We start from the raw sequence: 23,544 nt of genomic DNA, 5'->3' as shown, positions 1-23,544 counted from the left end.
CTTCCTGGGATACTGCCAAGGTAGCAGCCGGGGTGGATTCTGTACTGGGATATGATGTGTGCCCGGCTGCAGGCACCGTCATCATGACCCACTCCACACTAACGGGAAGAGCGGAATAATGAACATGCTCGCGATCGGGTCATCCTGCTCCTGTCGCGAAGCGGGGGTTGATAAGCCGGCGCAGTCTTCCTCTGCCCTTCATGGCCGGTAGTGTCGTTCTGTTTCTCGAGATTGTGAGAAACAAAATGTGGGGCGAGATTTAGTTGATTTAGTCCCCTCACAAGAGGCGCCGCGCGGGCGGACAGTACTTGCTGAAATGACTCGCCGCTCGTCAGCCTGGAAAGTCTACCACACAAAGATCTACCACAACAGCGGTGTGTGTGGTAGTTAATTGTTTGGTTGATCCATCACCTGCAAAGTCCTCGTATTTCACGCTCTGGGCATGAGACTGTAGTTTCCTGGTTGCACGGCATTTACTGTGGATGCCAGCTTGTCCAGGCGTGGTCTTGGCGATAGATGCTATCATCGTGCTCCGTCAAGCTGTGCGGACAGCTGTGCTTTGAGTGTGTTGGGGTCCTTAATCCAACACATTTCGATCGCTAGCGCAGTGTTTTGCTTACACTTCGTTTCCTGGCTGCACAGGCGTCTGCGGAACACTGTGGGCATCTGCAGAACCTCGCATGGATACGACGCGTAGCCAGCTAGGCACCGCACCCTGCTCACTGTGGCACTTGCGCAGTGCGGCTGGATATAGTATCTCTCCGGTTCCACGTGCCCTTCGCCCCTGGCCAGGAGCAGCATACTATACCCCTTATCTGCAGACCTCGCGAGTCGGTGGCCGCCTTGAACAAACAGAGCCAAGTGCCCGCCGATAAGGGAGACGCCCCGGAATGCGGCCGTCTACACTTCAATCTCACCTCCTTCTCTTTCGGCCTGTAGAGCTAGGTGTCGGCTTCACGCCTGCAGGCAGTTACGGGCACCTATCTCCATTTGCCCCAGCCCCAACAAACACCTCTTGCACCCGATTGCTCGTTCGCCTTCGCCAAATGGAGAGGCGCTTCCCGAGGGGCTGCGCAGAATTTCACGATCTGTTCCCCATTAGTGTTCCGTCCGGAAGTCCTGAGGTGCTTGCGCCGTCTTCTTGACAATCACTTACTCTTCTCTTGTTCTTCCCGTACAGGTGAAGAGTTTGGGTCCTTTCGAGAGAGAGAGAGAGAGAGAGAGAGAGAGAGAGAGAGAGAGAGAGAGAGAGAGAGAGAGAGAGAGAGAGAGAGAGAGAGAGAGAGAGAGAGAGAGAATAAACTTCTTCACTAAAAACATATTGGAGTTTTCCGTGTGGCTTTCTCATCCAGGACACCTAGCTGAGCACGGTCCGCGTCGACAGCCCTCTCGACCATCTGACCCTCTCGACCATCCTCGAGGGCGGAGCTGGCTAAGGCTGTCTCCCAAAGCTCGCGGGTGGGATAGGGATTGGGGCGGGGAAATGGGGCTTGGTCGCAGCCTTCTACAATGTGATAGTGTCCCGCAGAACTCGCAGAAGCGGCACTGCGAGGGGAGAAACAGGTAGGAGCCAAAATGTGACTTATGCAGGGGTGGGGGAAAGTGTTCGTCTGGAGAGCATGTAGCAGTCGCTTCAGCTCTATCAGGAGTTGTCTGTCTGCTGGGAGACAATGTTGTCGCTCTATTCCCTAGTGTTGCGTGATTTCACGGTACGCCCATGCTCTCGGGATCACTTCCGGCAACAGCTGCTGTTCTCGAACCAGGAGGTGGGCGGTATCGTTGCCCGGAACGCCGAGATGAGCGGAAGCCCAGATGATCTTCGTGAAACGCCTTGGGGGGCGTTGAGCAAGAATCTTGAGGGTTGTGTGGTGAATTCTTCCGTTGGTGAAATCGCGACACGCCTGCTGCGAGTCGGCAGTAACAGCAGCTGTGGTTTGATTCACGGCAAAGACGGTGGCCACTTCCTCCGCTTGCAGTGGTTTGTGGTCTGATATAGTGAGACTGGTGTGCAGCATGGTGTTGTTTCTTCGTGAGCCTGAATCCCGGGGTAGGCGGCAGCATCCGTGTACGCAGTGTAGGCTTCGTTTCCGTGTTTGTTCGAAATTGTTCTGGCTGTGGCCTCTCGTCTCGCCGCGTGGTGCACAGCAGGGGTTTATCCAGAATTTCGATTTTTTTTTTTTGGGGGGGGGGGGTTGAATTCCTACTAGGGGGTTGTTGAGGGAATGTTGGGGGGGAGGAGAGGGGTTGTGCACATGTTTAAATCATTTGGCAGGGTGCTCGTGGTTGTGGAATCTTTTTGGTGGGGTGTCGAGATCCTACTGGGAGGGTGTGTGTGTGTGTGTGTGTGTGTGTGTGTGTGTGTGTGTGTGTGTGTGTGTGTGTGTGTGTGTGTGTGTGTGTGTGTGTAAATCCCTAGGCAGGGTGCTCGTGGTTGTGGATTCTTTTTTTTTTTTTTTTGGGGGGGGGGGGGGTCGAGATTATTTTGGGAGGGCAAGTGTATAAATCCCTGGTGCACAGTGTGCATGTTGCGCGATGGAGGGGGAACAAAGAGGCATTGGCAGATTTTGTGTGGGATGCTTTCGAACGAACTCTGCGTCCTGTTCCAGGCTTTCCTGCTTGCATTCTGTGTTCGCTCAAACGAGGCTGTCCTGTTTTATTTTTGGGCAGTTGAAAAAAATCGAAATTCTGGATAAACCCCTGCTGTGTACTCCCCGCCCACTCACCCATACTTCCGCGTCTTACCTGCTTCAGCGTCCCGCGAAGTGCACTTCTGGTCACGCCAATGGTCCAGCCTTATTGTGCAGTGTACTTGGCGGTGGTGTTGAGTTGGCGGGTGGATGCATTTCGAATGTGGAGCGGACAGCACAGAAAGCAAAACAGCGCCTCGTCTTTTTTTACGACGAATTGCGCGGTTTCGCTTTCGAAATAGACTGTGGTGCGCTTACGACGATGCAGTGAAGCGCTGTGGTCACAGTGCTTACGAAACGCAGGCGCAGTGACGTCCGAGTGGTGCGTGCTTGTCTAGTAATAACGTTGTATACCACTGGGCACATTTCAAGTTATGAGCCTGGCCTTCGATTAGTCTTCGGCTGGTCGGGGCGGTCCGCGCGCATAAAACGTTGCTGCGCTCGCTGGACGCTGTCGTTGCCGCCTTGAGGCACCCCGAGTCTCCCGTACGGAAGAAACAATGCACAGTGAACACCCATCGATGGTTACGCTATTAAGTATGTAGAGAAAGCACGCGCCTTCGGATACTGTTCTTTCTTTGTAATCGGTCGTATACTTTGTTCCGCAACGAAGCCGAGTGCGCCCGAGAGTGCGCGCGTGCACGGTCAGCGGAAGGGCGCCGTCCCCGCTGACCTGGTCATCCCGCCCGTCTGCCCCGATTTAGCCGGCTTGGAATTCGGCCGACTTGCGGGGGCCGCCCCGCGTCAAAAATAAACTCCCCACGCACCGATACGGCTCTTGTTTATCTCTCCCGCCTGCGTGCGATTGCGTGCGAACCCCCTCTTTCATACGGGCCTCACTCGAATGGAACATGAACATGACCGCGGTGTTTGGCGTCCGGTGACGCGTGGGTCTCTGGAATACGGTGTACCGCGCAGAAGCTTGTTCGTTCTTTCTGATGCAGTGCAACGCTTCTTCCTTTCTTTGTTTCTTTTTGCCAAATGCTATTCGCCAGGCAAAACGAGCAAACAATGCCTGCACAAGTAAATAGCTGGATGCTAAATGCAGCATAACAAAATCGCTTTCCGAATGTTTGCGATTCTATGCACCCCCCCCCCCTCCCGATTCTGAGCACCCTAGCTCCCCTACTTTCGGGGGAAAAAAAAAAATTGCATGCGAATGTAACCACCCCCTTTTCTTAGGAACCATTGCTACGTGGATTTCAGAATTTCAGGCACGTGGAAGCAGGCCCGAGTTGACGTTGTGGCCAAGTAATTCATGAAGTTTTCAATTACAAACCACTTCAACGAAACAGAAGACGGCCTGCTGGGGGATACTGAAAGCGGCGGCACAAGCCGCACGGCGGACTCTAATGGTAGTGAGGGGGACGGAGTATCATACGCAAGCGGTGGGTTCGCTATCTGTACCTATTTTTCCTTTTAATGTTCGCCAAATAAAACATTCTTCGTGCCCGTATCGTCGAAATACGGCCAAGAAAAAAAAAAGTGGCGCGGGGGATTTAGGTTTTTGCCCCTCACTTTGGGCATCGCGATGATCGAAAAAAAGGGGGTGCTTAAAATCGAGTAAATACGGTATATAGATCGGGATTCGCCTGGAAAGGTTAGCTGCACGAATGTGGGATGGTTGTTTGACATGCGTCTTAGAAACGCAAATTAAACACGTTTTTGTGTAAACACCTCATTTTATTACTAGTTTTTGCTGACTGCTGCACACTTGGTCCGGCGAGCGTGCAATCTTCCCGCGAGCGTGCACTAATCCTGCCGTAAAAATGGGAAGCGCCGTGTGCAACGGTGCACGTGTTGACGGCGGTGGTATGTCGTCTGCACAGGGCGAACATTTTCGCTTGCCGAGCCGGATTTCCGGCTTTGAGAACAAGACATCGGACGCGGCCAAATCCCCGTTCATTACATTGTTCCTAGTCGGTCAGCCTGACCAATAAGTTCAACTATAGTGTAGGGGAAGTTTTCTACGATTCGCTGATGGCAATCGATGGCGCTCCAAAATGCACTGAAGGGAAGCCACCTTTACACGGTGGGTTTCACCAAACGATGATGGTAATAAGCGAAGGCACATCAAGTGCTTCACGAAAAAAAAAAAAAAAAAAACGCTTCCCGTGGTCGGAATCAAACCTGGGGCCCTCGCGTTATGAAGCCGACGTCGATCCGGCAGCGCCATTCCGACACGGTCGACGCTGTGGGAATTTCGGTCCTTAGTAGACCCAGGTTGCACGGGACACATTTTCCCGTTTTAACAATTAAAGGGGCTCTGATTTCTTTTTTAAATACCTTGCTTAAACTTGACTTCACAATCGCACTTTTTTTTTTTAGTTAGAAGCTATAGAAAATAAAAGAACAGCTCAACTGTCTTAAATGCTTTCTCATGCACGCATGCACGGATACATATTTAAGCCAGTTACGCATCCGATTGAGCGACAATGGCAAGTATTGAGTATCTCCGGCGTTCGTTAGGACGAGTTTTCTGCTATGTACTAAATTCCAGCTTCCGCCACTTTTTTTTATCGTGACATAGAGCTTGCCATCATAAACCAAACTATGGAAATGTCATTTCCAGCTGCAGGGAAGCAAACAAGCCAACCAACAAAAATCAACTTTTTGTCGGGTGTGTTCTTCGTACGCTCTGCAGTTCGCTACCGCACATCTGCCTTCAAACGTGCCGGACATCACGACCGTCGAGCGAAAATGGCGGCTGTACCCGTTAGTTATTTTGTAGATTGTCAAAGGGCTTCGTGGTGTATAGAGTATGGACACTTTATCCTAACGGTGAAACTCGAGGGTTCAACTTTTTTTTTTTTTTTTTTACGAAGGAATCGGCAAGAAGATAGAAGGAACTCCATCGAAGGTGGCGTACTCCACATTGGCGAAGACCAGCTTATGACGTGTCCTTTGCCCTCCCGAGTAGACGGATGACTCCGCTGGGGGGTGACACATGGCCGCCGCTCAGGAGGAGAGAGACGTCCGGGTCCCGCTCGTTCCTCTCGTTAACAGTGGACTGTTATCCGATACGTCTTCCTATCCGCCACTACGTCTTCCTTTGAAAGAGCAATATGTTTCTTTTCTCTTTTTCTGGCGTTTTCTTCTGCGACATGGTATGCTGCGTGGCTTATCACGTCGTCCTTGACTAGTGAGTGAGCTAGTGGGTCACGACGACGACGATAATGGCAACGAACCTATTTATGCTCGAAGCCATGCGTAGATCATATTCTTTGGTATAAATCATTGATCCCCGCCTTTCGTTTCTTTTCTGAACATAATTGAAACGCGGCTGCCAAGACCGGCACGGTATCGACATCGGAAGACCTTGCGATTACGTCCAGGTTTAAAGAACCGGCTCCCAAACTGTTGTCGTTTTCAGCATATCCGAACCGAAAGGTACTATATCGGAACAAAACAGCGACACCTTGGGGGGAAGAGGGAGGGGGGGGGGGGGGGGGGAACCTAAATCGAACAGGCGTTTCTCTCGTACCTGGAGACCTGGTTCTTGACGTATCCTCTGTGGCTAACAAGGGCGCGTCTTTTCGCGCCAAGCGTGGAGGATGTACACGCGACCTGTGTCGAACGGATGATCGCCACTGTACACGGCGTGGGATATCGTATCGCCGACGGCCACTACTGAGTGGGCGCAAACTTCGGCTGCTGACGCGCAGCTGTGTGTCAGAGCTGCCGGGGGCCCCGGCCGCTACTTTCAAGCAGAACAGCAGCTCAGCACTTCCTGTTTGCGGGGCGCCTCGCGCCGACGCGTCTGCGTTCGCCTTATTACGCGCACGCCTCAGTTTTCGAGAAGGCACGCAAAGAGCTGCTGAGCTGGATCTCTTCTGGCCAGCGACGTCGAGCCTGTTATCAGTGCCTTTCGAGAGGGACCGAGAAGGGCGGGTTGAGACGGACCTTTCGGGTAGCTAAGATAAACTACAACCCGGAACTACCTCCAACAGTTTTTGGGACGCAGGCGAAAAATAAATGCACCCGATTTATGCGATTTTAGTTAGGAATCCCCAGCTGTTATGAATTATCCGCAGCTATAGCTAAGCTTCGACGTGTCTCATGGCCCTTCGAAGCTTCACGTTGTCAAACTGTGCTCGGAACTGCAGCGCATTTGTGAGTGTTTCGGTTGATAGCGACCTCATCGCTATGTCAGGCGTGTAGCTTCAGTGTTCAGACTTCCCCTCCCCGCCACGCAACTTTTTCCCGAAGGCTGTGGCTAGCGTTCCGTCCAGACGGAACGATATACAAGTACTGAAGTTCCGTCCAGACGGAATGGAGTGCTGCGGGTCATCCTTCCGTCCAGACGGAATACAACTGAGAGCTTAGAGTTCCGTCCAGACGGACCCGGCGTGAAATTTGTACAGTTCCGTCCAGACGAAAGCAAAACCGGCTGGTTAGAACAGTGCTCACTCTTCAGATTTGGTGTAGAGGTTGCGCCTCGGATAGTGGCGCTATTATTCCGGGTTCGATTCGCCCCGGGCATACTTTTTTTTTTGCGTGGTTGTGCCAGTGTTTTGTAACAGATATATTTGCGCCCACTTTACAATTGACGCGGTGAGAGCAGTAGGCCTTGATTTTGCACTCAACCGGCCGCTCCGCTACCGCTCACTAGAACCAAGCTCTATCCATCGCCAGAGTTACGATCAGTACCATGCCCCGTTTTCCACGACCTGCTCCTTCTGTACGGCTCCTGCCGAAGATCCCGACACCTTCACGGCACAGGCCTGCATCCGGGGAGACCCCCCGATCTTCAGCGATGGCTGTGGGGGCCCCACCACCGCTGTCTTCTGGACTTCATCCGGGAAACGGGTGCAAACTTGTACCTGTAGGAACTTATGCCAAAGGGCATACTGCCGCAATTAAAACAAAATCTGTAGTTCGTAATGGTGATCACTGATTAACGGTTATTCTGGCTAGTCAATGAGCGGAAGCGGTTCGTTCGGCTGGGTAAATATGTAGAAAGACTGCTCTCGCTGCTTGTTGTGAAGCGGGCGTGGTCGAGGTAGCGGCTTGGAGTTCCGTTTGACGGAGTTTGTTGAAGTTAGAGTTTCGGCGGAAGTAACCGTTGTTAAGTTTAACCGTGGTTACTAAACTTTAACCGCGGTTATCGCATTACTAAACTTTAACCGCGGTTATCGCAAACTGCGGTTTTGGCTGTTACACGCGAAATTTAAAGTGTGGTGACCGCGGTCACTTGGTTGTGAGCGTAACAAAACTAAACACTTTCAACTTCACGATAAAAAACGAAAGAGAAGCAGTGTAGACAAAAGGAAATATCGTTAAAACCGTCGCTTCAGACCCAAACGCAACGCACTCGCTCGCGGCGAGATAGGTGAGAGGCTTCCACAACAGCTCGCAACCGGCTTGGTTTTCTCGAATTGCAATCCATAGCACAATTTTTCACCACACTAACATTCACGTTCTGGCATGTGGAAGTTCTTTTCCGCGATCAGATTGATTTCGAAGAGCGGCGATAAGCTGTTGCTGCCGTGGTCTGGGCCGGTTCGATCCGCTTTCAGTGCCGTGCGGGCAGGCACGGCCGACGTGCGCGCCGATCGTTTCCGAATTCTGAAAACGCACCATGATTGCCTACTTTGGCGAACGACGCGCGGAATTTACAAATTTAGCACGGCTTTTGTCGTAGTTGATCGGGTAGATAGGGAAACGAGACGCTGCTGACGGCAGTCGCGCTGACTGCGAGAGCGACGCAAAAATCGCAAGCGCCTCTTGGGGTCAGCTTTGGGGCGCCCGCTGTTTGAGAACCTTCGTCTCCTCCGAACGCCAAGTGTGTTTTTTTTTTTTTTTTCGCCTCCGCTGATGCGCCGCCGCTTGCGTCCAAACTTGTATGATTTTGAGCACTGCGGCTTCGGGAACTGCGGTTAGCGTGGCCGAACTGAGGTGGCCATGCTCAGTGTGCATTAACCACGGTTAGCGGGGTAACCGCAGTTTCGTCTGTCGTGTAACGCAGCAAACTGCGGTTTTGTCTAACCACGGTTCGCTTAACCGTGGTAAACTGCCCGTGTAAACCGCTTCCGCTCATTGAGTAGCCAGAATAACCGTTAATTAGTGATCACCATTACGAACTACAGACGATCGGAACTCTGGCGATGGATACCAGTTGAGTGCAAAATCAAGGCCGACTGGTATGGTATCGCCGTGTCAGTTGTAAAGTGGGCACGAAGTTAGCTGTTACAAAACGCTGGCAAAACCACGCAAAAAAAATAAAGCATGTCCGGAGGGGATCGAACCCGGATCAGTAGGGCCATTATCCGAGGCGCAACCTCTACACCAAATTTCCGAAGAGTGAGCATGATGTCTAATCAGCCGGTTTTGCTTTCGTCTGGACGGAACTGTACAAATTTCACGCTGGCTCCGTCTGGACGGAACTCTAAGCTCTCAGTTTTATTCCGTCTGGACGGAACTTTAGCACTTGTATATCGTTCCGTCTGGACGGAACGCTAGCCACAGCCTTTCCCGAAACACTGCCCGGCTTGGGCGATAGAGAACGTAACGCAGCTGTTGCACGCACTGGAGTGCAATTGAGGCCGGCTAGCCAGGTTTTTGAAACCGGCCGATTACTAGGTGAGTAATGATTCGCATAAAGAAAGGTGTTCTCGGGTAACTTCGGTAGTATTTTCGTGCCACGGGTAAAAAATTGTGGATTCGGTTCTGCCGGCGTTTACTCTAGAGCCCTTGCCTACCCATTCCTGCGTCTAGCGCGAGAGGAACGGAGCAGCATGCACCAAATGCCAAAGCCAGCATGGCATCACCGCCGAGAACACAAAGGTGAATAAGGAACGTGGTCGTGTTGTAAAGCCTAACGAAGAAATCGTACAAAAATTTTGAGAATTGTATACCAGTGCGTAAGTATTCTATCCAACCATTTCGCTCTTCAAACTCGGATTCACTAATCTGTGTATCGCCATGTGAAGCGCTATACACCTTGTCCCAGCGGCTCCATTGTGTACACAAATGCGTTGCTAGCATATCGTGTCTCGCGTTCTTTTTTTTTTTTTTTTCCACATCGTCCTTAATTCCTCTCCGTGTATTTATGATTACGTTGTTGACTTCAACAATTACTCATTTATTTTTGGATATAAAACGTGACGCCTTTTCGTGGTAGATTTTGTTGTGTTATTGTGTTTGGGCATCGTGGTGCTGCCGCAGACGCACTTCGGTATCAGCGGTGACCCCGGACTGTTGTTCTACTCAGCGTGTCGAACCGGAACCTAACCGGTATTTTTGCCGGAAGTGAACCTTAACCCGAACCATGTTTTTTTGAGCCGGCTGAACCGGAACTGAACCGAAAAAAGAAATAACGGTTTCCGGTTCTCGACGAAGCGGTTCGACCATCCCGTTATTGATAATGGTAAGTGTCACTAGGGGCTTCTTTTTTTCACGCGCCATCAACTTCGCTATCTCTCGTTCAATTTTACCCTTTCGATGAATAAAAACGTTCCGAACGTACTCATCACGGTCACAACATGGTGACAATTTGATTATTTGATTGATTGTGAGGTTTGTTAATGCGCCGACGCAACGCAGGCGATGAGGCGCACCGCAGTGGAGCGCTCAGGATTAATTTTGACCACCTGGAGATCTTTAGCGCGCGCCGAAATCTCGAATACACGGGCGTTTTCGCTTTCCGCCTCCATCATAAAAGCTGCCGCCGCGGCCGGAAATCGAACCCGCGTCAGCACAGCGCCATAGCCACAACATGGTGAAACGACTGCACACCAGTGTAGCAATTAAGGCCCGTAATTGCAATGGTATGTTGCTGATGGTCGAGCAAGTAGGGTGCAAGGCTGTGAAGAAGAAATGTCAAACTCTTGGCAGCCTGCGCGATGTTTGAAGCACCGAATTCGCCCTTCCCGCGGGCTCCGGTGCGCCTGTCACCACGCCCCCACACAAAGGGGCTAAAGGCTCAATAAAACATTTGCCGCTCTCTCCCTCTCCCTCATTGGGACGGTGCAAGTGCAATCAGTCCACGAGATTGTTGCACTGTGTACCAGCCAAGGTTCAAGCCCAGCATTCCCATTTGCAGCAGCTGAAGAGTGTTGGAATTTTGGATTTTTGGTACATGCATAATCACAAGAATTAAAACAGAGACAAACGGGACGCATGAAGGAAGGGACGCACATATGTTTGTTATTGGTTCGAGACATCGGCTTTATACAAGCGACTCCTCAGGCGAACCTCACGAAACGAGAAAGAGGGAAAATAGGGTGAACAGGCCGGAGAAATAAGATTCTTAAACATACTACACGGGGATAAGAGAATATTGATTGATTATGAGGTTTAACGCACCGACGCTGCACAGGTGATGAGGCGCGCCGCAGTGGAGGGCTCCGGATGAATTTCGACCAACTGGGCATCTTTAGCGTGAGCCGAAATCTCGAACACACGGGCGTTTTCGCGTTTCGCCTCCATCAGAAAAGCGGCCGCCGCGGCCGGGAACCGAAACCGCGTTTTTGGGCTTAGCAGCACGACGTATTAGCCACTGAGCCACCGCGGCGGGTGAGGTAACCGAAGATACGTGTCTATTCGAAATTCTAGAGATCGTGCTCTTTAGAATTGACAGGTGTGTCCAGCGTTGGGCACTGTACATTTGGCTTCGCTGATTTCCACTAGCATCTTTGTAGTCTCTTGTACAGGTAAAGCTGCTCTTCACAGGCGAATAAAACGCCATGTTGTGCGCGCGGGCGTGTGCTTGCGCGCTAATTAAGTCGAAGTTTTCTTTGTTGATTGTTTTGCAATGGGGGTGGGGCAGCATTCGCTCTTGATTGTCGCAGTAAGCCCGATAACGAAGGGGCCGCAGCCCGTGGTCGGCGATATTTTTCCGCCGCGTCTTTTTACATGCTCGGCCAAGGATCCTAAATGACGATGAAAACGAAGCCCTACCTTGCCTTATTTGAAAGATCTGCCTTTGGTGAGTCGTTAAGGACGTTGTTTTTGTGAGAAGCGGTGAGAAACACCGAAAAAACTTTCAAGTTTTCTGCCACCCAGCATCAGCAGTGACGTAACAAGGAAGTAATTCAAGCAAAATGGGCAATGTCTTAAGTTATTATTAGCATCCAAGCAGTACGATAAAACGAAGCAAGGGGCACCAATAAATTCCACACTCATGTCTCTTGGCGGTGGCTTTGTGTAGTCTCTAAGGGCGACAGTAGGGGTGGTGAAAAGAGGCTGGTACAATTTCTGTTGCACCTGGCCTAGATTTTCAAATTTGACAGTAGTATTGCAGCTCATTTTAAAGAACCACTAGTTGGAGTGAAGAATAAAATACTTTGTTTTATGATGAATTTAAAGTATGAAAAAATGATTTTTCGCACCTTGCTAATATTTCAGTTCTTAACCGGTTCCCGAACCGGTTCAACGCCACGAACCGGTTCGCGAACTGGTTCGCGGATCGAATAAATTTACCTGAACCCGAACCGTAACAAAACCCGCATTTTTTTCGGTTCGACACACTGGTTCTACTTGACGTCGATACCTTGGTGTGATAGTGGCTCGAGCCTGTATATAAGCAGCCGCCCTTTTCCTTCCTTTTGTTAAACTGTTCGTTGTGTGACCGAATAAACACGTGTTGCACATGCCAGCGTGTGCTGCCTGCCGGTCCCGCCCCTGCGTCGGCGGAGATGCAATAGATTTTTCTGGGGTACCCGCTGGGGAAGCTTACGCTGCAAATGTTTCTTACGAAATGATGCAAGTGCATTCTTTGTGCTAACGCTGCTCTTCACGAAGAGGAGGAAAAGCAAAGTGCACTCCGCTCTTCCTGGTGGTGCGCTTCCCCTTTCGCACTGCCGTTATGCGGGAAAGCGAGTTCTGGCGGAGCTTCATTTTCATACTCGGGCAGGCGCCGAGCCAGACTGGCCTTTTTTCGCGTCATGCAGTGATGCCTGGGTACGGCGAACATTTTGCCCCTTCGTACCTACGCTCCCGCAAATACACTTTATTCATCGCGGCATACAGTAAAGGCTCGTAAATTCGGATTTCTAGGAAGTACAAAAAAAATTCCCCCGCATTTCCCCGAAGGGGAGTATGAGGAAGTGCGAAGCACGGGGTGATGCTATGAGGGGGAGTTTGTTGAAGTTTGGTGGCATTTTGCCCGTTAGTTACATTAACACCCCCTCGTGATCACGTTCGGCTTAACACGCCTCGTTTGTCCCTCTGCGGGAATCTTGGTGAATTAACGTGTATGTTCGAGAGGAGGAGCGCACCGCACCGCAGCGCACCGCAGCTGCGAAGCGCCGACCGGAGTGAAGGGAGAGGAGGCGCAGTCACGTGAGAGAATGCAGAACTAGCGGGTTTGTAGTATCACGTGTACACCACGCAGTTATCAAGCCGCTATAACGCCGCTGAGTCGCCAACGCACGCCGCTGACGACGTAGTTTGAATGCGTTAAAGATATAAGGCGCGTTACTAACACTGATATCAACGTCGCGTCCGTGGCTTAGTCAGTAGAGCGTCGCGCTGCGGCCGCAAAGTCCGCAGATCGAAACCTGGCGCCGGATGCTGTTTTTTTTTTTTTTTATATAGTGTAGTGGCCTGGCTGGCGCGCCGAGAGAGGGTGTTGCGAGCTGGAGAGTAGTAAAGGGGCTTTAGGAGAGTAGGCGAGGGGGGAGAGGAGGCGCTATGCGAGCGCGACGATTCAGGCTCGCTTAAGAAGTGCATTCGCACTTATTCCTGGCCAATCTCCCACGTGGGTATGTGCCATGTCAGCGGCCAGGCAGCGCGCGCCCATCTCCCCCCGTTGCTAAGGAAGACGAAAAGCGCGCGCACCCGCAGCTGTTGCTATGCGGACGGCGGAAGGTTCGGGGTCGCTTATAAAGTGCATTCGCACTTAAAAGTGCGAATTAAGCGAATGTCGAATTGTCGATTCAACGACAAGAACATACTTTTTCGAAGAAGTCGGTGGTGCTGGTTTGTCTTTTGGCGGATAGCCGGGCTAAAAGAACAAGTTTTCGGAGGTGCGCAGAGCCACAGTATTGCATGCAGTGTCATAGCAGAATTGATGATGGTGGTTTGATTTTATTGGCGCAAGGCCGACATGGGCAAAGAGCGCCAAACACAAAGTGATTTGATGAGGTGAGAACAAGAAATAAAATCAGTTAAAAGCTATGAGCACGGCTGGTATAAAGGGCCAGGGTGAAGAACAAGAGTGGTTAAAAAATAAATAAGGTGGCTGGTGTATAGGACCAGGGGTAAAACTATGGGTGGTATGAGATGAGTTGTAAAAAGTGAACTTCTGATAGGAACTGAAAGGTGCGTTGAACAGAAAACATGGCTTCGTCTCCTAAGAAGTATGACGGGTGTGGTGGAATATGTCGTGTGTGTAGTTGTGGGAAGTGTTTTCGTCGTGTAATGTCGAGTGCCTTACATTGTATGAGGATGTGGATCACGGATAGGGCCTCTCCGCACCTGCTGCACAGAGGTCTTGGAGACCCCGTGAGAAGGTGCGAGTGCGTTGCATGAGTGTGCCCTATCCGTAATCTAGCCAAGGCGACTTCAGTGTATCTATTGCGTGTGTCGGTGGTGTGTGGTCCCAAGTGTGGTTTTATTACGTGTAACTTGTTGTCTGTTTGTTCACTCCAGTGTGTTTGCCATGTTTTGCGAAGTTGTTGTCTGATGTGTGGTTTTACGTCGGTGTAGGGTAATGTGGTTATGTCTACTGTATTCGAGAGTGTAGCAGCAGCAGCCATTCGGTCCGCTGCTTCGTTCCCGGCTATACCACTGTGGCCAGGGACCCAGCAAAGAACCAGTTCAAATTTGCGTACATACACCGACATAATACCCTTGACTATTAGATTTACCGCGTGATTTTTTGAAGACGTTGATGACGACAACGCCCGCACGACACTGAGGGAATCTGTATATATAATGGACTGTGGGATGTGACTTTGAAGGATATGATTAACAACAAGAAGTACACCATTAGCCTCTGCCGTAAAGATACTGGTATTACTGTTAAGAGTTCTAGTGACATTAAGGCCGGGCCCATGCGCCGCGCAGGACACAGAGGTGGCAGTTTTAGAGGCGTCCGTATAAAATTCAGAAAATTGATACTTCTGCTGCAAATACAAGAAGTGCTGCAGAATTGCACATGTGGGAGCTCGGTTTTTATCTACATGTGTGAAGGATGTGTCGCATGATACAGGGCGGAGATGCCATGGTGCTATAAAATCTGTTTGAGAACTTTGTATGGTGTCTAAAAAGGAGACAGAAAGCTCTGACGCTTCCTCTCTAACTCTGTAAGAGAAGGGCGCAGAGAACGATGGTCGGTTTAGGAGTAGTGGAGTCTGAGACGTATCATAAAAAGCCGATTTAAAAGGATGGTGTGGCATAGATGAAATTTTAAAAGCAAAAAGAAGATCTGTGTATGCTCGCTGACGTTGTAGGTTCCACTTATTACACTCCACATAGAGGCTTTCGACCGGGCTAGTCCGGAAGGCGCCACATGCCAACCGGAGCCCCAGATGAAGCACTGGGTCCAGCATTTTGAGGGATGTCTTACTTGCTGACCCATAAACAACGCTTCCATAGTCTAATCGTGAACCTATCAGGCTGGTAAAAACACGTAAAAGAAGTTGTTTGTCAGCCCCATATGAAGAGTAGGAGAGAACCTTGAGTATATTCATGGCCTTTAAGCATTTATGTTTAAGTTGTTTTATGTGTTGAATGAACGAGAGCTTTTCGTCAAGGACTACACCTAAAAACTTGTGTTCATTTCTGACTGGAATTGAGACACCATTGAGTTTGATGTCTGGATCCGGCCGAATGCCGCGCCTTTTCGAAAACAAAACACAAGTACACTTCACTGGATTAAATTTAAAACCGTTGCTATCTGCCCAGCCAGCTAGCTTGTTAACACCAAGCTGGACTTGGCGCTCGCAGATAGACAGGTTACAAGACTTAAAGGATAATTGCACGTCGTCTACATAGATTGAGCAGGAAATGGTTGGTGGCAGAGCCTTCCGAAGAGAGTTCATTTTTACAATAAACAACGTGCAACTCAAAACTCCACCTTGCGGAACACCGTTTTCCTGCACATGAACTCTAGAGAGTGCAGTTCCAACTCGTACGCGAAACGTTCTTTCAGAGAGGTAACTGGCAAGCGTGTTCCACATGATACCCGACATGCCAAAGGACTTCAAGTCGCTAAGGATGCCGTACCGCCAAGCAGTATCGTACGCCTTTTCAAGATCAAAGAAGACCGTCATGCAGTACTGCTTGTGGAGGAAAGCATCTTTGATATAAGACTCTAACGCAACGAGTTGATCGTTGGTAGATCGCCCCGCCCTAAAGCCCGCCTGGCAGCTCTCGAGAAGACCGTTGTACTCTAAGAAGTATACGAGTCTCCTGTTTATCATCTTCTCGAGGAGCTTGCACAGGCAGCTTGTCAGGGCAATGGGGCGATAACTGGCGGGAGAGGAAGGGTCCTTTCCTTCCTTCAGGAAAGCCACTACTATGGCCTCCCTCCAAGAGCGAGGAATGTGCCCCGAAAGCCATATGTTGTTGTATAGATGTAGGAGTGTTTCAAGAGTGTCTGGGTGTAGGTGTTGTATCATGGTGTATGTGATTTTGTCTGCACCTGGAGCTGAAGGCTTACACGTGCTCAGAGCAACCTTCAGCTCATGAATTGAAAAAGGAGAATTGTAAGAAGTGTGCGACTTGTTGTTATCACGCAGGGACTTCTTTTCTACAGATGTTTTGTGTTTCATGAAAGTGTTTGTGTAGTGTGCTGAACTGGACACGTGTTCGAAGTGTTGTGCAAGTGTGTTAGCCTGGTCTTCCAGTGTGTCCCCTGTTGTACTAACCAGGGGCAGGCTGTGTGTCTGTTGTCCTTTTAGTTTTCGTATTCGTGTCCAGACTTTATGTGTGTCAGTGTACGAGTTGATGGAAGTGAGGAAGGTGCGCCAACTCTCCCTTTTCGCCTCACGACGCACTCGCTTTCCAAAAGCCTTTGCCCGTTTAAAAGAAATGATGTTATCTGACGTGGGGTACCGGCGAAGGACACCCCACGCCTTGTTCTGGGCCTCTCGCGCCCGCCTGCAGTCCTCGTTCCACCAGGGCCTCCTTGGGCTGCGGGACCCACTGGAGGCCTGGGGAATGGACTTTTCGGCGGCGTCGAGGATGTGCGCCGTGACGAGTTGGGCGGCTTCCTCCACGTGTAGGTGTTTTATGGTTGTGTGGTGTAGTTTAGATGTTTCTGTGAATGTACTCCAGTTTGCTTTGGATTCATTAAACCTGTTATGGGAAGATGGACTGCTCGGGCCTATACCTATATACGTTAATGAAGTGGGGAAATGGTCACTACCATATGGGTCCGTGCCCACACCCCACTCAAGACATGGAAAGAGAACTGCGGAACCAATAGCCAAGTCAAGATGAGAGTATGTATTGTGTCCTAAGTTATTATATGTAGGCTGTTTTTTGTTGAAAAGGCATGCTCCGGAGGATGTAAGAAACTTCTCCAACAGGCGACCTCGGGCATCCGTTCTGGAGGAGCCCCAAAGAGAGTTGTGTGCATTAAGGTCGCCTGTTAGGATGTACGGTTCGGGTAGCTGGTCGACCAGCGCCTCGAAGTCAGAGCTCAAAAGTGTGACATCAGGAGGAATGTATATGGAGCATACCGTTATCAACCTATTAAAAATTATTGTGCGTATTGCTACAGCCTCAAGGACGGTGTTGAGAGCGACAGGGTGGCATGCTAGGGATTTCCGGGCTATTATGGCTACACCGCCCGAAGAGTGTGTGCAGCCATCCCTGTCCTTTCTGAAGACCATGTACCTATTTAAGAAATTTGTGTGCTTGGAATTCAAATGCGTCTCCTGAAGACACATCACACTTGGCTGATTAGCATGCAGTATTTCGTATACATCGTCAAGATTTTTAAGAAGGCCTCTACAGTTCCATTGAATTATGTTTTCTCTTCCCATTATTTAGTGTGAGAGCTACTGGAGTGTGTGTGTTTGTTTATGTGTCGTCTTTCGGGGCTGTGACTCTCGCCTTTTTTGGCTTGTCGGGAGGCTTTGGCGTCGGGACGCGTTCCTTGCGCTGCGTTGCAGGCAGGAACGGCCCGACATCCATCTCGTCGTCGGATGTCCGAGGGGTGCCCGACGGACCGGGCCCCCTGGACTTGGCCCCCCCTCGGGAGCCCTTCGTTTGAGCCGCCACCGCCGAGGGCGTCCGGGGCGCCAGAGGTGGCACAGGCGGTGCGGTGGCGGTGGGAACCGGTGCGGGGCCCGTGGTGTCCATCACCTCTGTACCCTCCAACGCACTGGAGGGCGGGGAGACAGAGGCGGGAGCGGCACCGGTCCCGACGGAAGAGGTTGCCACCACAACCGCTGCTGCCTCAGCAAGCGGCGTGGTGGCGGGTTGGGCTGCCAGAGGCAACCCAGGGGGGGGGCGGGCGAGGGACCAGGTCAGACTCGCTGAACTGGGTCCCTGTGGAAACAAGACGCCGCTCCGCCCCCCGGCGAGCCGCGTCGGCGTACCTCCCCAGGGGGAAAGAGGCGAACCTCTTTCGCGCCTCTGGGAAGGTGATGTTTTCAGTGACTTTGATGTTGATGATTTTCTTTTCTAGTTGAAATTTTTCGCACTTGCGGGAGTATGCCGCATGCGGCCCCCCGCAGTTTACACAAGTGAGAGTTTCGGCTGAGCAGTTCTCGCTCGGATGATCGTGCGCCGCGCACTTTGCACACGTCGTTCGGCCACGGCAAGAGTTCGTACCATGCCCGAACCGCTGGCACTTAAAACAGCGCCGCGGGTTCGGGATGTACGGACGGATGGAGCAACGGATAAAACCTGCATTTATGTATTGTGGAAGAATTGCGCGGTCGAAAGTCAAGATAATGTGTTTGGTGGGAATCTCCTTGTCGTCTCTGCGGATGGTGATGCGTCTCACGGCAGTGACGCCCTGATCCTTCAAGCCGGCAAGGAGATCCGCATCGGTTTCGTTCAGGAGGTCTGTCTCGGATATCACACCCTGCGAGCTGTTGAGGCTCCGATGGGGTGTGACCCGGATGTCAAGATCAGCCAGTCTAGTCTGAGCTAGAAGCTTTGCAGACTGCTGCTTGTCATTTATTTCAATTAAGAGTTCACCAGACCTTTGTTTTTTGCATTTATACGATTTTCCTACTATGGCTTCAAGATACTTGGCGATCAAGAAGACTGACTGAGATGCAAGAGGGTGGGTTGGATTGAGGGATTCCATCACAAGAAATCGAGAAAAATGGTCCGGTTCAGGAAAGGTTAACGACGGCAACGGAGGAAAGGATACTTCGGTGCGGCCCCTTTTCAGGGACCGATCACGGTTGGGGGGGGTTTTAGACAATACCATAAAGCATAGTATAAAAGCAGGGAGACGGGGGTACTTTCTTCCACAACCTTACCCTGATAGCTGAGGAGGTCCCGGAGCTCCCTGCCTGGTAAACAGACAGGGAGCCCATCCGCCGGAGCTTGACCTGGGCTCCGACGGCCACCGTTAGAGGTTTCTACCCTTCACCTTAAAAACACATCACCACGGTTGGATCCAGCTTATGTTTGGGGGCTCGGGGTCCGCGGTATCGCCAGTACCGTCACCAAGATTGCTCAAGGTGCCCCGTGCGGGGGTCATAGCAGAATTCTTCCAATGCAGCGAGAGCATCTACGGCTTCTTTTGCAGTGCGACCTGCCGGCCGACTACATCGCAGGGGTTTAACATCGCAGGAGTTTACTGGCCGCGATGTACTACGCTCGCAGGGGGGGAGGGAGAGAGAGAGAGAGAGAGAGAGAGAGAGAGAGAGAGAGAGAGAGAGAGAGAGAGAGAGAGAGAGAGAGAGAGAGAGAGAGAGAGAACAATTGATTGACTGTAGGGTTTAACGCGCCGACGCAACGCAGGCTATGAGGCGCGCCATAGTGGAGGGCTCCGTATTAATTTTGACCACCTGGGGATCTTTAACGTGCGCCGAAATCTCGTACACACGGGCGTTTTTGCTTTTCGCCTCCATCAGAAAAGCAGCCGCCGTGGCCGAAAATTGAACCCGCGACCTTGTGCTCAGCAGTGCAACGCCTTAGCCACTGAGCCACCGCGGCGGGTAGAGAGAGAGAACAAGGGGAGAATAAAAAGAAGAGTTCGGTGGTCACCTTTCGAGAAGGCGTTGGTCCAAATTCAGCGGTGTGTGCGTAAATTTGCCTGAAATACCGAAGGCCCGCGACCATAGGACAACGTACAACAACGTACATAAAAACGCAGATTTATCTGAATTTCCGAATTAACAGGGGCCGGATTAGTAACGTTTTACTGTATTAGTTTTCCTGTCCATTAATAAAACAACCGAGGGTGCTCGCAATGGTGCTATTTTAGATGACGTATTACCGGGTTGTGACAGCCGTCACCGTTCCACGCTTGGTGCACTGATGGATGGTAGTTAGGACTCCCGAAGAGCAGCTTGCTTACGGAACGCCGCAAACTTAGGCAAAAGTAGAATCGATAGCGGTGTGCGGCAAACACCACAAAAGAGGATGCCTTAGAGGCCTCTGTAAGATTCCATCTGCGGCCTAAGTGAATGATCCCAATGTGCATGTGTCGGGAAGGAAAGGGGAGGGGTTTACGCGTTTCGTATTGGAGAGACATTTGGCTTGCAATGCCGCACTGATCTAGCCCAGCCGACCACCCAGCGGTGTACGTGCATCGATTTGGCATTGTCCGAGATTGTGTCTGCAGTTGTGAATGGGCCGATCAATGTATATCATAGCGAACACAGTCACTGTGACTGTTGTTACTAAGAGGCAATGATTGGGGCAATAAAGTCTTTACCACAAGTTTTCTTGCCCCAATGTTTACTGCCATGCTTGGCAGGGCAGGATAACCTTGAATGTTTTTTTGTCCGTTCTGCTAATCGTTCTGATCCTTGGAATTGGTTTCAGGATCAGTATATTTTTCACAGTCTGTTATAACTATCCAGCACTTCCATTTCATTAACTGTTTGTTACTCTTCAAAAATCTGCAATTACGATGGGCCAAGTTCTCTCAGTGTCTTCTTATTTACTCATCAATGCTCCAGTCATATTTCTGCAATAGTGCAGCCTAAGCAGGTGCGCATGTTTCAGGGGTAAGAGTAAGTCAACAAAAACAAAGTCTGGGAAATAAAAGAAAAGAAAAAAGTTTAACTGCATCTTTTGGCATCATGCCAAGTTGTGTTAGCTGGACACCCTGTGTTAAAGCACAAAGAATGCAAGTGAGGGAGTGGGTGAGTGGTAATGAATGACGTGGCCCTAGCAAGTGACAAATCAAAGCAGCCAGCAATCCTCAAGGCTCATTCTCTCACTAGTGATTGACCCACGTATTGTTGCTTGGCAGCAGGACATTGACAGGAACCAATCGTGACTGATGAGAGTATGGTGAACTGTATGCCACTGCTCACTTCTGCTTCTGATGATAGTTATGTAACCACCCATGAGGCAGTCCAACCTAGGTAAATGTCGAGGTTGACTTTGAGAAAGAACACTACTTCAAGCCCCATTCACATCTTCCTTGTTACATGCTTCCTAAAGCCACTCCACAGTGTCCACGCAATGGGGCGGCTCTAGGGCTTCCCTGTTCCTGCACCCAACAAGTAGTGGGTTGTAACATGGAACTTCTGAGCCACAGATCTGCCCTGGCACCGTGTGCCACGTTTACCATAAGCAGTGCCTGCTCCTAGAAATGGCTTCTTTTTGGAAGTGCTTGCTTTTGTAAGCTGCTCCTTTTGAGGCTAACAAGGCCTCTCGGTCTGTTGTGCAGGTTGCTGGTGGGAGCCCCCCGAGCACAGACCAGCCAGCCAGGCACCAACCACTCTGGGGCCGTGTACCGGTGCCCCCTGAGCACGCGCTACTCAGACTGCAGCCAGCTCAGCATTGAGACTGAGAAAGCAGGTGAGGGGCTGCGATGGAGTGATCACTGCGTGGGCAGGAGAGACATACCTGGTGGTGTGAAATTGAAAATAAAACCAGAATTTGGACGCACACCACAGGCCTGCTCTCAGATAGATGAAACCAGAGTTCTTCAAGGATGAAACCAATCCATAAGCCCACAGACTGGTCACTGTTTCCTCTTATAGTGCAAGGCTAAATTGGGAAATTGCTTATGCGGCCTTGGTCCAAAGTAATGTATGTGTGTGTGTGTGTGCATGGAAATGTAATGTTTAATTTGAGCTTCTTGTTTCGAGCTATAGCATGCAGTGGTGTTTCCTTTTTGCTCCTCCTGATTGTGGAGCGGTGGCTCATTCCACCCGTGAAATTGGACATTACAACAACGGTGAAGTCAAGTGAACTGCAGAGCCATTTGAAATTCGCAGTAGAATCTCGATCATACGAATCTCGCGGGACCGCGAAAAATATTCGTATCATCCGAAATTCGTATGAACCAACACAGACCAAAAAATTGAGCGCTGAAAAAAGTTTTCGTTTATTTATTTTCTTACTTTCGCGTGAACAAATCCGCGATTTTTTCTGCTTTTTTTAAACCCCCACGTCACAAAGCAGTCCTTTCTGGCGCGCGTAACGCTTCGCCTAGCTTCGCGCTTGTCTCCTCACTCCCGGTGTCCAAGCTCGCGTGAACCGCATGGTGCGTTTTTGCACGCGATTCGCACGCCTCGGCTTTGCGCGCGCTGTATTTTCACGGCCACATTGACGATTTCGCGCCCGCGGTATCTCCTACCTCGGTCAGAAAAAGACGCTGACGACTTGCGAAACGCTCGAGACAGCCCGCTGGCTCCGCCCGAGATGTTTAGGCTTAGCACTCCAGTAGATATTTTATGGGCGCTTTCACTAGCGGCGCGGATGGTGTTTTATAGTACCGTTTTCGCCAACGTTATCAGCTCCTTTACTGCACAAGAAAATTCGTGTCTGCCTTGAGCGGCATTTTAAAGAGCGGCTAGAAGCAGTCGCTCAAGCGGCCGTGCCACTTCCGAAGCCGCCGCCATGTTGCCGCCGCCGGTGGCGGCGCGCGCAGGGTGCGAGAGGTTTCGCGGCGCGCATGGGGCGTGCGGGGCGCGTTTTCGCGAGCAGAAAACAACAGCCCGGCCGTTTCTGGAGAAAAAAGAGTGACAAATGGGGAGAGAGAGCCGTCACTTGCTTGTTCGGCAGTCGGGCGCCTCGCCGGCTCGTTCGTATCATCCGCCGGGCCGCGCAGGTCCGTTCGTAACAGCAGAATTTTTTCCTATTGCAAACAATGCAATTTTGCCGGGACTTTTCAGAAATTCGTATCATCCCGAAATTCGTATCACCCAGAATCGTATCATCGAGATTCTACTGTATTGTTTTGCAGCCAGCTCCAGACACTGATTGCTGTCACTTTCATGCATGAGCAGTAATTAGCTTGATGATATCCTTAAATTTTTTTTCTTTTTAACCATTTGGTGTGTTATATCTTCGTGAAAACATTTCTTGCGGGACACAGTGCTGCCACAACCCTGAATAGCTTGTGGATGTCTTTTGGGGGGTTGAGAAGATGGTTTGTCAGTGACCCGCTCTGGAGCTTTTGAGACAAACTTCAGAGGTGTGGAAAAGCTGTTCACTGCAAGGCTGGTGCAGTGACAATCGACCATTTGCCATTGACAGTAGCAGGATATTGTGCTTGCACTGGCACTGTAATATTGTGGCATCACGCGAGAGTGCACGTGGCAACCTCTCCTTTCTTCAGAGCCTGACAGGGAGGTGCTGAAGGATGACCAGTGGCTGGGTGTCACCGTCCAGAGCCAGGGTCCGGGAGGCTTCATCTTGGTAAGCGGCTCAAATGTGCTCCCATGGGCACATTCATTAGGCCATTCCACTGGGTATGAATTTGCCACTTGCAAGAGGCAACAGATATGCTTTAAAAACCTTACATACTGTT

The 23,544-nt window shown here is 50.7% G+C and overlaps 1 protein-coding gene across 1 annotated transcript in view; it reads left to right on the top strand.

Annotated features, from left to right (window-relative positions):
• Positions 1-23,544, top strand: part of LOC144170558 (integrin alpha-PS1-like) — a 110,748-nt gene that overhangs the window by 58,712 nt on the left and 28,492 nt on the right. The window contains exons 2-3 of the mRNA XM_077700425.1: positions 21,454-21,584; positions 23,353-23,432. Coding sequence (XP_077556551.1) covers positions 21,454-21,584; positions 23,353-23,432 — 211 coding nt within the window. The remainder of the gene's footprint in view (positions 1-21,453; positions 21,585-23,352; positions 23,433-23,544) is intronic.

Source organism: Haemaphysalis longicornis, unplaced genomic scaffold (assembly GCF_048455015.1).
Source record: "Haemaphysalis longicornis isolate Haplotype H1 unplaced genomic scaffold, Haemaphysalis longicornis Haplotype H1 scaffold_2, whole genome shotgun sequence".
Classification (NCBI taxonomy): domain Eukaryota; kingdom Metazoa; phylum Arthropoda; class Arachnida; order Ixodida; family Ixodidae; genus Haemaphysalis; species Haemaphysalis longicornis.
This window is presented reverse-complemented; position numbering and strand designations above follow the sequence as displayed.